Genomic DNA, 15,415 nt, shown 5'->3' with positions numbered 1-15,415 from the left:
CATTTGAGTGTTAATTGAAGGATATCAAAAATCTGAACCATGTGTTATGATAGATAAACTCTTTTGGACTCTTAAGTAATGTGTAAGGTTGATTTTTTTTCCTTATTCATAATTTAATACATTTTTATATAATGGTGATTTTGCTTGGTAAAACAGACCCCTACTCTAAATATCCACTAACAAAAAAATTTACTTCCCCACAATCAGCACAAAATTCTGCCCTGGGTTACAAAAAAAATGTACTGTTGCTCCATATTGAAAACACTTTTACAGTGCTTTTTCTACTGCTAAGAATCCTACATTAGTTAACCTTTTTTTTCCTCCTTTTTCTGATTGTGGTGAAATATACAGAACTTAAAATTTTATCATTTTAGCCATTTTTAAGTGTACAGTTTGTAACTTTAAGTATATTCACATTGTTCTGCATCTGTTACACCATCCATCTCTAGAACTTTTCATCATCCCAAAAGCAGTTGACTTTTTACACTCAACCACTATGGCCACGGTAAAGAGAATTATAGATAAGTTGTCTTATAAATAATTTTGGAACGTTACATTTCTAAATAAAGAAATGAATTCCTCAAGGATGTCTTCTTTAATGTTTATGATCATAGGCCTGTATTCAGTGTATATATAGTTTGTAGATTTTGTTGGATGAATGATATAGTTTTACATTTTCTCTGAATCACTAGTATGTCTCCAATAATTAGAAGACAACCTTGTGTTTCTTGAAGCCTTTTACTAATGCAAGGTGTAGCATACAACTAAGGAAGTAATGAGAGGGTTTTAGGGTTCCTTGGTACTATGTTTTGTTTTGTTTTAATCTTCTAGGCGGTATGTTCATTACAACTGGTAGTACTGACCATGTGATTAGAATATATTATTTGGGTTCTGAGGTTCCTGAGAAAATTGCTGAATTAGAGTCACATACGGTAAGAGAAAATCAGAAACAGTTGCTTTATTTTGAATATCCTTGGAAAGTTTATTTCATTTCTTTTCTGATGTGTGCCATAGTAATATATACAAATCACAAATTTTGGCTTACACTTTACTCTTGTCATCAGTACTATACATACTAGTAAAAGTATGGGTTAATTATTCTAAAAGCTTTAAATAGCAGTCTCTAAACTATGGTACTTATAGACTGTCAGATGATTCCATTGGAAAATAATTAATAAAATTACATGGAAAATCTAATGCAACTACTATTAAATTAACTATTTTAAGGTGTTATCTTACATTAGTGTGCTGTCTTATTATGGAGAATGTAATAAACTAATATCTATTCAGAAGTATTTGTCTCCTGAGATATGGTTTATAAGGTTTCCCTATGTCTGGTTTGTTTCCTATTACTGCCAATAAGTAGTCCTCATTAGTTAGTACATTGTTTTGGGCCTCATTGAAATTTAAAAAAAAAAAAATCTACTTCATGATGTTTTTGCCTATGAATTTGAGAGAAAGAGCACTTAATTCGTTTTACAAATAAGTCCATTTTAACCAAAAATCTGTTTTATGTCTTAGGATAAAGTTGTTGCTGTTCAGTTCTGTAACAATGGAGACAGGTAATTATGTAATACATTTTTGTGTAAACAGATGTTTGATATATGTTACTACCATTCCCTCAGATGCAGCTACCTCTATGATAGATATCTTTTTTCTGTCCAGTTATTTAGGTTCAAAGCCCTTGTTTGTCTTTGATGACATCCTTAGCCATCACTTCCACAATCTCATCCAAGTAGTAACCATAACCTATCAGGTCTTCCTTTCTGAGTGCTTTCTTTTTTGTTTATTTTGCTCTATTTCTTTTAGCACCCATGTTATTCAAGCATTACATTATTTGACCTGTGACCTGTCCATCTCTGCCAGTGTAACCTCGTTCCTTTTTTTTTTTTTTTTTTTGAGACGGAGTCTCGCTCTGTCACCTAGGCTGGAGTGCAGTGGTGTAATCTCGGCTCACTGCAACCTCCATCTCCTGGGTTCTGGTGATTCTCCTGCCTCAGTCTCCCGAATAGCTGGGATTACAGGTGCATGCCACCACACCTCACTAATTTTTTGTATTTTTAGTAGAGACGAGGTTTCACCGTATTAGCCAGGATGGTCTTGATTTCCTGACCTTGTCATCTGCCCGCCTCGGCCTCCCAAAGTGCTGGCATGAGCCACCGTGACCGGCCAACATTGTTCTTTACAGAAATCTTTAGTGTTTCCTCTTCTCTGTCTATGGAATAGAATTCAAATGTCTTAGCCTGGCATTCAGAGCTCTTTACCACATGACTTAGATCTACATTCTTTTCTACTGTTCTCCATATGAATCCTTAAATCCGGCCTAATTGGTATACCCTGCTCCTGTTCACATCTCATCCATTCCTTTGCTTATACTTTTCCTCACATCATCTCTACCAAGAAATGCCATTTCCTACCTTCCCCTAACCTCTTTCTCTTTCTCTCCTACTTTCTGTCTTTCTCCTTTCCTCTCATGTCCCTCTCCTTTCTTTTTTTCCCCCTCTTCTTAACTAGGTCTTACCTTCCTTTTATGGTTCAGGCCCTACCTGAAACGTTTCCTGAATGTTCCAGCGTTTAATTGTCTTGACTTTCTCTGAATATCTGTATCACTCATTATCCCTATATCCCTAAAGTCAGAAATTATATGCAGATATCCTTGCACTCTCTAAAGTGTCTAATCCCAAAAGATGACAGCCAAAAGGCTCTAGCCTAAAAGTTTACCTAGCATAATAGATTTAAAATTTTAAGCACCTAGCATTAATTTGTTTCCAATACAGGTTATTTCACATCCAAAATACTTGGTACCAGAAGTGGATATTTTTTCAGATTTTGGAATATTTGCATATTATAATGAGATGCTGAGAAATGGAACCCAAGTCTAAACACAATTCATTTATGTTTCATGTATACCTTACACACGTAGCCTGAAAGTAATTTTATACAATATTTTAAAAAATTTTGTGCATGAAACAAAGTTTTGACTATTGGTGACCCATCACAGGAGGCCAGGTGTGGACTTTTTGACTTCTGGCATCATGTTGACACTCAAACACTTTCAGATTTTAGAATTTTGTATTCGACTAGCTCAACTTGTATGTCTATAAGGAGTTTTTTTTTTTTTTTTTGAGGCGGAGTCTCGCTCTGTCACCCAGGCTGGAGTGCAGTGGCACGATCTTGGCTCACTACAAGCTCCGTCTCCTGAGTTCACGCCATTCTCCTGCCTCAGCCTCCCGAGTAGCTGGGACTACAGGACCATGCCACCATGCCTGGCTATTTTTTTTGTATTTTTTAGTAGAGACGGGGTTTCACCATGTTAGCCAGGATGGTCTTGATCTCCTGACCTCGTGATCCACCCGCCTCGACCCCGCAAAGTGCTGGGATTACAGGTGTGAGCCACCGCGCCCGGCCTATAAGGACTTTATAGGACGATCATGTTCTATTTTTAAATAACTTTTGACTGCAATAATTACACTGATGGAGTAGTTCATTTTTGTCAAATTTGAGAGTAAATAATGATGGTCTACAAAGAGTGATGTCTATATTAGGAATGAAAAAACCACCAAATAAATTTTAAGGTTGATTTGACTGCATTATACTGAGTTAGATGCTTGAACATTAGTATAGCTACTATTCTTTCATGCTAGAAGAACCTAAATTTTTAACTCCCTGTCTTTTTCCATTAAGGAAAAATTACATTATTGTGGTCTTAATTATTCGTGTGACCAATAAACACATGAGGAGATGTCCAATTTTACTAATAATCAAAGAAATATAAATTAAAATAACAGTCACTTTTTTTTCTTTCAGAATGACAAGATAATGAAAAATGATAATCCCAATATTGCCAAGGGTTTTGGGAAAATGGACACTTCTACAACTTGTGATGAGATTGTAAATTATTAAAAAAACTTTTCAGGGAAACAATTTGGCAGTATGTATCAAAAGCTTTAAAAATACACCTACTCTGACTCAGCAAATATATGTATGAGGTTGTACAAAGATTATATAGAGATGTTCATCACAGCATTATTTATAATGGTGAAGATTGGAAACAACAGTTGATCATTAAGGGATTAATTAAATTTTGGTACATTCATGTAGTTGAACACTTATTAAAAGTGATAGTTTTGTACTTGGAAACATAGAAATAGATCAACAAAATACAGTTAAGCTAGGGAAAAACATATATATTTCAGTTCAATTTTTTGTGGTAGAAACTATTGAAGTGTATATGTCTGTATTTTATAAATTCTGAAAATAGAAACCAAAGTGTTGACAGTGACAGAAGTATGAGTGAATATGTATTCTTTTTAAATGACATCTTTATTGAAATATAATTTAAATAACATAAAATTCATTGGTTTTTAGTATATTCATAGGATTGTGCAACCATCACCACAGTCAATTTTAGAACATTTTCATTGGCCCTGAAAGAAGCTCATACCCTTTAGCTGTCAACCTCCAATTCTCCTATCCCTTCACTCCCAGCTCTGGGTAACCATTAATCTACTTTTTGTCTTTATAGGTTTGCCTATTCAAGATTCATCTATGTTACTGTGTCTATCATTCTTTCTTTCTTTTTTTTTTTTGCTGAATAATATTTCATTGTATAAATACGCTACATTTTGTTTATCCATTTATCCCATTGATGGACATTTGGGTTGTTTCCACTTTTTGGCTTATTATGAATAATGCTGCCATGAATATTTCATGTACACATTTTTATGTGGACTTATGTTTTCATTACTCTTGGATATATACCTGGGAGTAGAATTTCCGGGTCATATGATGACTATGTTTAACATTTTGAGGAACTGCCAAGCTGTTTTCCAAAGTGACTGTACCATTTTACATTCCCCTCAGTAGTGTGTGAGGGTTAATGTGTTACTTATATTATCAAAAAAAAGTGATTTACATTTTGAGAAAATTAATAAAATTATTTTAACTCTGTCTAGTTTAAGATTTGTTAGTGGAAGTCGAGATGGAACGGCAAGAATTTGGCAGTATCAGCAACAAGAATGGAAGAGTATAGTGCTTGACATGGCTACTAAAATGACTGGGTAAGAATATATGTTAGATGTTTATGTGGTTCTCATGATGTATTTTACATTGAGTTTAATAATGAATACAAAATATCTTTTTACATTAGTAAATAGTTTGAAGTTAATTGTAGACATGAAGTTTGCATCTGTACAGCCTCTAAGCAAATCATCTTTACTGTTGATTGACAGACTGGATGTCAGGAATATTGCTGATTCATTTGATATTCTGGTCTGTTGTGACTCAAAGATCTCTGTGTTCTACTGATGCCTACAGAGCTATTCTCTGCCTTAGATTTTTATAGGTCATTAAAAAATATATCTATATTACTTTCTACCTTGAGAATTGTCCTTGTTAAATGTCATCATATGTTTAACTTTTTCTTTAATTTTCTAAGGATACTTTTATAATATTTTATATTGTTAGCATTCCTACTCAGTAATATATTTACCCTTAATCAGCATTCAGTTTTGTCATCTTCACTGTTGATTGGAAGATACATAATTACCTCTTTGGGACACTACAGCTTCTTTAGGGTATGGCCCTGAAATCAACTGTCTTTCTATCAACTGCAATATAAAAATGACTTTTTCATCATAGCTACCTATTGATAATGTCATATTTAATTACATAAAAATGGTACTAAATTTTCTACTGCTTTTTTATAAGACCTATGGGTTTTTTAAAAAAAATCATATTTAAGAGAAGAAATTGACCATTATGTTTTCATATTTTCTGATAACCAACATAAGTATGAATTTTATTTTTCAAGGTATTTATAGATTTCTTAGTAGTTTCATAATTTTTGTTTCTCAAGGAACTATTTACCAAATTTTTGTCATTTTAGGGTCTTTTTTCCTCCCTGAATTAAGCTAATGGGTATTGCCCTATGCAGATACATTTACTTTTTTCTTTCATGAATACTTAACAGTATAGTTTAGGATTTTTTAATCTAAACAGTTGTGTACTCCTGGAGAAATTATGTCATACTTTGCTGCTTAACATGCACCTTTGTCCAAAATTCATAAGATATGAATACTGCAAATTGTTTTGTTTAGCAATAATTTGCCATCTGGAGAAGACAAGATCACTAAACTTAAGGTGACTATGGTGGCCTGGGATCGCTATGATACCACAGTTATTACTGCAGTGAATAATTTTCTTTTGAAAGTGTGGAATTCTATCACAGGACAGCTTCTTCATACATTATCTGTAAGTATTTTATTTTTAGAGTAATTAAAATGGTCAAAAAGCACATTAAGACACAGGAAATTTAAGTTCCAGTTTCCTTTCTGTGATATACTATACTAGCCCTTGGAAAAATGATTTTCTGAGAGGCCTCTTTTGACATAGCTGTAAAATAGGGATGACACGCACTATACCTGCTAAAAGCAAGTATGAAATCTTTTCAAGATCTTTTCTAAGTCTAGTAGTTACTCATCTACTATGTTATTGTATACAATGAGGACATATAAGTTATTTTGTTTTTACCAGGGATTGACATTTTTTCGCTGTTACCGTTATAGGGGTAGAGCGTACCTTATTTTGATAAGGATATCCTACATAGTCTACCTTTAGTGATTAGTTTATGCAAGGAATAGGGGTAAGAGGAAGAAGTAGGAAAAGAAAGGTATTTTTTCCTCTTTCAGAAAGTATATATTTGTCATTGTAAGAGGCTACAGTATTTGTGATGTAAAAACTTGAAAGAATTAATAGCAGAAATCACATGGGTGGTGTTGATGTTTTTCAGTTTATCATAATACTGGTTGACTTCAGATTAAGTTTAATTTAAAAAACCTTATTGTGTCTGTTTCAACTATCAATTCATAAGCATTTTAAGGAGTGAATGCCAAATGCTTGCCATGCGATCACTCGTTAGTAAGTGATAAGGTTCAGACTAGAAACCAATTCTTCCGACTCAACTCTGTTGTCTTTGTGGTATATCGTGGTGTTTATGTATCAGAGGGATGTAAAGTTCTTCTATTTTGCAAATGCTGTTTGAGTATCAGCTGTGTGCCAAAAGTGGGTTAGGTGTTAGATATAAATGGTAAATTAGACAGAGTCCTGTCATGCCAGAGCTTATAGCCTATTATGAGAAATACTTTTAATCAGATAAGTGCTAAGAAAGAAAAATGCGAGATAGAATGCAAACTTCTAACAGAGTAACCAAATTTGATACTGGGAGGCTTAGAGAAAACTTCCTGAGGAATTGTAGTTTGGGTTAAGTTTTGAAAGATAAGTAAGAATTACCCAAATCTCACCTTAAGTGTCAACTCCTTGATTAGGCCTTCCCTGATCAAACAATCCAAGATAGCCTCCTCGTTTTTGTCTTATTATGTCACCTTGCTTTACTTTTACTAGGTTCATCACTATCTGATATTTTATTGTTATGTTTTCTTATTTATTTGCTGCTTCTACATGGTAGGGTATCAGTAAATATTTGGTAAATCAAATATATGAGGAGGCTGGGCCGTGTTTCTAGAAAGAGGGAACGGCGTATGCAAAGGTCCTGAGGTAGATAGGAGCTGAAAGAAAGCCAATTTAGCTATATCACAGAGAGCAGAAACAGAGTCTCCCCAGATACAATTGGAAAAGTGGACAGGGGCCAGACTAGGATTTTGTAGGATCTATTGTAAGACCAATAGAAAATCAAGGGTTTAAAGCAAAGGAATGACATGTGAATTTTACTTTTGAAAAATACCTTTTAATTCTGGTCACAGAAGAAGGAATAGATTGGAATGAGTTGAGAGTGACTGCAGGTAGATTATAGGAGTCTGATAGTAGCTGGGATGAGCCAGGATGATAATTTAGATTTGTGTGGGGGTGGTGGAAGTAAAAGTGTTCTTACCAAATACAAATATGGCATTTTAAGATGATAAATTGATAAATTTTAAGACATTACTTATTTTGACTAGATCTTGTTCCCCATGATCTATTAACTATGTCCTCTCCTAAGGCATGTGACCCAAAAAAATGAAAATCCCCAGCTTCAAAATTCTTTTTTTTCCTCCTAATGTACATTGAAGTAGTCATGTCATTATCATTAGAGTTTAGCAAACTAACTTTATTTTTTGCTGGGTACGAACCTGAGAAAATATTGGCTATATCAAATTGATTCTTTTAGCAAGGGATTTTGTTATAGCAAAGAAATAACTTTTTCTGTAGTCACTGGGAAGAATATTGGTAAATGTTGAGTTGTGATGGTATTTATCATAAGGGGATTTTTCCTACTAATCTTATCACTACGTTTTGAGCCAGTCTAAAGTTATATTTTCTTTCAGTAAGCTGTATTTTTGTCCATAATCATAATATGGTAGGATACTCTATTATTCTACTTTTTTTAATAGCATGATTTGTGACAAAATGCACTTTTGAGATTTGCAGGATATGATCATTTTTTAGATGCTCCTGATGTATAATGTGATAGTGTGTTCCTAAGATAAGTGCAGCTTCGGGATGTTCTCTATGCTTTTCTAAGGCTTGGAGCCTGTTCTTAAACATATACTCTGTAGTCAGGAGTTAAGTCCAAAGAAAATCAACAATGATCTTAAAGCAGATGTTTGTAAACTTTTCCTTTACAAGGCATATAAACATATAACATATGTAAACTTGTTATATGTTATATAAACATATAACATATGTAAACATGTTATTTGTTGTATAAACATATAACATAAAGCATTGGTTTTCAAACTTAATTCTTTTTAGCAGAAAATGTATTTTCTAGATAACATCTTAAATGGAACTCCCAAATGTAAAGTAGATGTAGAGCAGAACCACTGTGCTTTATCCTATGAATGTATCATGAGGCCTACTAAAATACAATTTGAATACCAGTAATAGAGTGCTGAATTGTATTGATCACTGTGTCAGAATTGGGTGTTACTGAAAGATTTTGTTTGTCATATATTCTGTGGCCTTTTAAATAGCCCAGTCCTAAATTCCACTTCAGAGCCTTGGTTAATGAGCTGTAATTGTTTAGGCTATATTTTAAAAACATTACTGGATCTTCTGTTTATTGAATACTTGATAAAATCAGCAGTTTATAAGGAAATCTCACTGAGCTATATTGTTCATGTAGTATCCACGTAGTAAATGATGTTAAATTATTCTGCATAAATCCATCTGAACCAGACTGATAGCACACTGAAGACCTTTTTACCAAATGAACGAGACATTTTGTGTTGCTTTTCATTTTTAATACTGATTTTTATTATAGGGACATGATGACGAAGTATTCGTTCTGGAAGCCCATCCATTTGATCAAAGGATTATACTTTCAGCAGGTCATGATGGGAACATTTTTATTTGGGACCTTGACCGGGGGACCAAAATTCGGAATTACTTTAACATGGTAAGAAACACCTGTATCTAGTTCACATTAAAACCAACTTCTCTTATATAATAACTTGGTTAATTAAAGTATACCTAGTACAAAGGAACCTCTTGTCATTTGTGTTTAAATTGGTTAAATAATTCAGAGAATAACTCAAGAACTGAGAATAAGGCCAGTTGAGCCTTTCAAGATGACTATTCTTAGGTGTTAGCATTTTCCAAATTCTGTTCCCCAGCCCTAAACTGCAGATACTCAAATGTATTAAGCTTTGGAGTTAACACCTAACCAAAATCACAAGAAGATTGATGTTTAAAATGTAATTCTCATTTATGAATTATAACAGTGACTGTAATACTTGTGTCTGCCCCTGGTAAACCTCATATGATTTAGTAATCAGAAAGTTGTTTGGCAAACATGGACTTGGAGATATGGATGCTCTTAAGATATGTCTCATAAAAGCCATGGAAAAATCTGGTGAGNCTCCTGACCTCATGATCCGCCCGTCTCGGCCTCCCAAAGTGCTGGGATTACAGGCTTGAGCCACCGCGCCCGGCCGAGTTTACTTTTATACACTTTATATAGACCCAAAGCAAAGACAGATCCTCTGTCTTTTATTAGTAAAATTGATTGTGTGCTTTAATTTTAGGATGGTTATTTTAAGGCTTCATTGCATTATAACTTAAGATGTGAAGATAGTATCTTGACTTTGCTGAGGTAGTACCTTTGTCATTTTGGTTACATTTAGTTCTTTTTTAATCTTCACAGTCACTCATTTAGTATTTCATGAGGTATGTCATTGCTAGCAATGATTGATTTCATCCATTGCAATTTGCCTCTCCCTAATTTCTTTCAGGGATTTACTGTTTCAGTAGGGTTCTGGCTACAGAGGCCAGAGAGTACTTTGGAATGTTTGTGCATCACAGAGTCCATGGTATTAGCAAGGAAAAGTTATCACCTATCTATTATTTGAAAATTACTCTTAAGATGACTTGAGACTCCTCTGAATTTCAGATTGAAGGCCAAGGCCATGGTGCGGTGTTTGATTGTAAATTTTCACCGGATGGAAACCATTTTGCCTGCACAGATTCTCATGGGCATTTGCTGCTTTTTGGTTTTGGATGCAGTAAATACTATGAAAAGGTTAGCATATTTTAATTTTGCTGTAGAGTATAATTTAGGATTGTGTCATTCACAAATTTTGCTTAAAGTCCTCCAGTTAATAAGGGCTGTTATGTGTTAGTAGATATAAAATAAAAGGAAGTTGTCTTTCTTAGTAAAGGTTCTCAATTGTGATCTGCACTGCCAGAACATTATGTTTGGCTATGCAGATCACGATTGAGATAAATTACAGGGTGATGAAGACGTAAAAATTCCTTAGGAAATCCTTTTGCTTTGAACATATTCTCTACTGCCTTCCAGGTATAATAGGAGAGTAATTCTAATACATCACATCTTCTACTTCTCATGAATTGAGAATAAACCGCTGGTGACTGAATATGTTTATTTTCTTAGGTGGCTATTTTACTTATTATTGATCCTGTTAAAATACTTTGGGAGCTAACTTAATTGGTTCTTTATGTTTTGTTAGCTGTGAATTTGAGAAGGATTATAGAATTACAGAGTTGGAAGAGAACTCAGTCATTGAGGTCAGCTCAATAATTGTATTAATATCAGGTTTGAGTGTCTTTGATGTGATTGATATTTACCTGTTTTGTTATATGTATTATACTTCATCTATCTTCATTTGAATAAAAATAAGCAAGAAAAACATAATTATATAGGTTTGTGTAATTTTTACAACTTAAATACAAATGCCCAACTATATCTACTGGGTTGTTGCTTTAGTTCTTCTTATCATAATAGGAGAAATATGATATGTCTAAAAATTAATACAGATTATAGGATTTTTTGGAGAAAAGAGAATTATCATCTAGGTAATTCAATTCTGTTCTACCTAAAGGGGGAATATAGAGCAACAAAGGACTATAAGAGTATACAAAAAATTATCTGATTTAAAAAAATGAGTGTGCTCTAGAAATGAAAACAAGTATTTACTTATAAATTCCCTGTGTATGTTAACCCACTAAAAATCTGTCATAAAGATTCCAGATCAGATGTTCTTCCACACGGATTATCGTCCTCTTATTCGTGATGCCAATAACTATGTATTGGATGAACAAACCCAACAAGCTCCTCACCTCATGCCTCCTCCATTTTTGGTGGATGTTGATGGAAATCCTCATCCCACAAAATTCCAACGGTTGGTACCAGGACGGGAAAATTGTAAAGATGAACAGCTTATACCACAGCTGGGATATGTGGCTAATGGTATGTTTCCTCTAAAAGTAAATTTAAAACATTTTGCACAATATTATACATTACTGCTGTATTCTCTATGATGTATGCCTCCTGCTAAACTCTGGAGTAGGTTATAATATGTTTCATCTTCTGTTACTGTTAATTTTCAGTTGTATAGTACTTTTAACCTTAGCATAGTACTTTTTCATTGTTTATCTCACCTGAACACAGATAAGTGGGTTAGGACAAACGTAAGCATATGTGCTCAAGCAGATAATGTATTGACCTATTTCTTAGAAAACCTTATATGTGTATGAACCTGTTGTTTTCTATAGTATTGAGTTGTAGTAAAAGCTTTTGTAACTGGTGGAATTCCTCTGCTTATAGTATTGATATTTTAGTTTCAGAGTTCGTAGTTAATTAGACTAAGAAGGTGAAACTTTGAAAAACCACAGACTGGCCAGGCGTGGTGGCTCACGCCTATAATACCAGCACTTTTGGAGGCCGAGGTGGGTGGATTACTTGAGGTTTAGGCATTCGAGACCAGCCTGGCCAACGTGGTGAAACCCTGTCTCTACTAAAAATGCAAAAATTAGCTGGGGGTGATGGTGCACGGCTGTAATCCTAACTACTTGGGTGGCTGAGGCACAAGAACCACTTGAACCCAGGAGGCGGAGGTTGCGGTGAGCCAAGATTGTGCCACTGCACTCCACACTGGGCGACAGAGTCAGACTGTCTCAATAAAAAGAAAACAACCCCTACCCCGCAGCTGGAGGTAGCTATTTACCTATTCTCATGTTTGAAATGCAAAGAGTTATTGGGTGTAGGGTAAGAGGATGTGACTATTTAAATAACACTCAGTCTTGGGAGATATTGGGAAAGCAGAGATGAATGTGATATATGATGGGAAGATAGGAGAATAAAACATTGGAATAAGCTATTTTCTATCAAAGAAACTTACTCTCTTCTGGTTAGCATATTTTCATTATTTATTCTGCCCTCTACCCCCACATAAAATGCCTTCATATTTTACTTTGGTACTTGTAGTTTGTCTTCAGGTATGAGCTAGTAAGTTACTGATTTGCAAGTAGAATTTCGTATCTTTGCTAGGGAATTAAGGCTTGAACTGACCCTCATAGAATGAAATGCTGCACATCTTTTTAGGTTCTTGCTCATAAAGGTTGTAGAGCAGGGAAATGGTGTTACACATGTGCCTGTAGTTACTGTGATGATGTATTTATTTGCCAAGGAGAAAAGGTGTGAATATTAATTAAATGGGAGATAAACTTGAAAACAAAGGAATAAGAAAGTCTAATTTATCAGACTTTATTTCTTGTATATTTCTTGTAAGATCTGATCACTTGGTTACTCTGTCAAATCTGACTAGAGGACAAGATGAAAACCAGGGCAATGATACACTTAAGAAAGAAAAAGATTTAACATTTTCATTCAGAAATAATCATTAAGTTTCAGTGTATATAAAAAATCATTTTGTACTCATTAAAACACTAAAATGTTATCAAAAGACAATAATAGTTCAAAGATCATCATTTTGACTTCTTTCAAAAAGGAAATTTTCACAAAGAAGGATGCAAAGCATTTTAGGTATCTGTGGTTAAACTTGTTTAATTAAACCTTACTCAAAACTCTTATGGCATAGCTAGTTGCTGTTAGGCAGCAAACCTATACAGCATTTAACTGCACTGAATACCATAGACAGTTATAAATACAATGGTACATATTTGCCTAAGCATACCTAGACAGAAAAGGTACAGTAAAAATATGGTATAAAAGATAAAGAATGGTATACCTGTGTAAAGCACTTACCATGGAATGGAGCTTACAAGACTGCAAATTGCTGTGGGTGATTCAGTGAGTGAGTGGTTGAATGTGAAGACCTAGAGCATTACTATACAATAGTGTACACTTTATCAACACTGTACACTTAGGCTATGCTAAATGTGTATAAACAATATTTTTCTTTCTTCAGTAACAAATTAACCTTAGCTTATTGGAAACACTTTTTAGGTTTTTTGTTTTTTGTTTTATTTACCTTTTCGACTCTTTTGTAATAATACCTAGCTTAAAACACAAATACTTTGTACAGCTGTATAAAAATATTTTTATATCCTTATTCTATAAGGTTTTTCTATTTTTAAAATTTTTATTGTTTTACTTTTTAAACTTTTTAAAAGTTAAGACACAAACACACATTAGCCTAGGTCTACACAGAGTCAAGATTATCAGTATCCCTGTCTTCTACCTCCACATCTTGCTTGTCCTACTGGAAGGTCTTCAGGGGGAATATGGAGCTGTCATCTCTTATGATAACAATACCTTTTTCTGGAATACCTCCTGGAGGACCTTCTTGAGGCCGTTTTACAGTGCAATTTTTTTTAGTAATTAAAAGTAGTACATTTCAAGATGATACGAAGTATCGTATAGTGCATACATAAAACAGTAATATAGTCGTTTACTGCCAAATATTATGTACTGTGCATAATTGTGTGTGCTATGCTTTTATATAACTGGCAGTGCAGTAGGTTTGTTTATCCCAACATCTCCATAAACATGTGAGTACTGCATTGCACTATGAGGCTATGATGTCACTAAACAATAAGAGTTTTTCAGCTTCATTATGATCTCATGAGACTACCATTGTATATGTGGTTTATCTTTGACTGAAATGTTGTTATGCAGCACTTGACTATATTTTTAAAGATGAGAAGGCCCTCATAATAATGTCTAATTTGGGACCATTGGTTAAGTCAGACACATAAGCTAGTACATCAAAATATTTAAAGTTTTAATAAAATGTTTCATTTGATATATACTTTATTTTACATTTAATCCTATATTTAATAATTTGTGTAGAAATTTATAGGTTGTTTTACTATGTTTAAGGTATACTAAAATGTAAGTAATTTTGTGGCTTTGTATCTGGTCTTATTAAGGTGATGGTGAGGTAGTAGAACAGGTAATTGGGCAGCAAACCAATGACCAAGATGAGAGCATTCTTGATGGAATAATCAGGGAGCTGCAGAGAGAACAAGACCTGAGACTAATTAATGAAGGAGATGTTCCACATTTTCCAGTTAATAGAGCATACTCTGTTAATGGTGGTAAGTGTTTTTATAGTTGTAAAGAGTGTAGTGTATGTACTGTAATTATTTTACTTTTACCAAATAATTACATGGAAAATATTTTACCTTTATAGATAAAAACATTTTTATTAATTTACAATTTTGATATCATATATATCAAAGTCTCATAATCTCATCATTTGTGGGTAAAATGACTTAAGGTCTCCTGAGAAATTCAGGTGATGCATTTTAATACACTGTATTCTTTTTACTCAGTAATTTATCTGTAATCTTTACATTTGTTTTAAGAAGTGAAGTGCTACAGTATGTCTAGCCCTCTTGAAGGGGAACCAACCTATACAGTTTTCAAAATTAAAACTACCTTAAGTTTAGAAATTACTGCCAATTCCTCTTTTGTGCAGAGGAAAGCAGAATACCATGCTCCTCTCTTGAATTAAAAAAAAAATACACTGAAGACAAGAAGCTCTCTTAGGGAATACAGATGCAGCTTCTGAATTGACTTATAATAGTTTGATCTTAATACCAGTGGAAGTTATTGTATAATTAATTATCTTAAAATGAATATTCTATCCTTAAATGATATTAAAATGATATCCTATCCTATCTTTTACATTAAATGTGAAAATGAATATTCTAT

The 15,415-nt window shown here is 33.7% G+C and overlaps 1 protein-coding gene across 1 annotated transcript in view; it reads left to right on the top strand.

The window, feature by feature from the left end:
* Window positions 1-14,796, top strand: part of LOC108516802 (bromodomain and WD repeat-containing protein 3-like) — a gene marked incomplete at its 3' end in the record, with an annotated part of 86,974 nt that extends 72,178 nt beyond the window's left edge. The window contains exons 3-10 of the mRNA XM_017854446.1: window positions 832-932; window positions 1,522-1,562; window positions 4,956-5,060; window positions 6,099-6,252; window positions 9,260-9,394; window positions 10,388-10,516; window positions 11,479-11,704; window positions 14,629-14,796. Coding sequence (XP_017709935.1) covers window positions 832-932; window positions 1,522-1,562; window positions 4,956-5,060; window positions 6,099-6,252; window positions 9,260-9,394; window positions 10,388-10,516; window positions 11,479-11,704; window positions 14,629-14,796 — 1,059 coding nt within the window. The remainder of the gene's footprint in view (window positions 1-831; window positions 933-1,521; window positions 1,563-4,955; window positions 5,061-6,098; window positions 6,253-9,259; window positions 9,395-10,387; window positions 10,517-11,478; window positions 11,705-14,628) is intronic.
* Between the last annotated feature and the right edge of the window lie 619 nt (window positions 14,797-15,415).

The sequence above is a fragment of the Rhinopithecus bieti genome, unplaced genomic scaffold (assembly GCF_001698545.2).
Source record: "Rhinopithecus bieti isolate Rb0 unplaced genomic scaffold, ASM169854v2 scaffold_39436, whole genome shotgun sequence".
NCBI classification, from domain to species: domain Eukaryota; kingdom Metazoa; phylum Chordata; class Mammalia; order Primates; family Cercopithecidae; genus Rhinopithecus; species Rhinopithecus bieti.
Note: the sequence above shows the minus strand (reverse complement) of the source record. Positions and strands in the feature narration are given on the sequence as shown.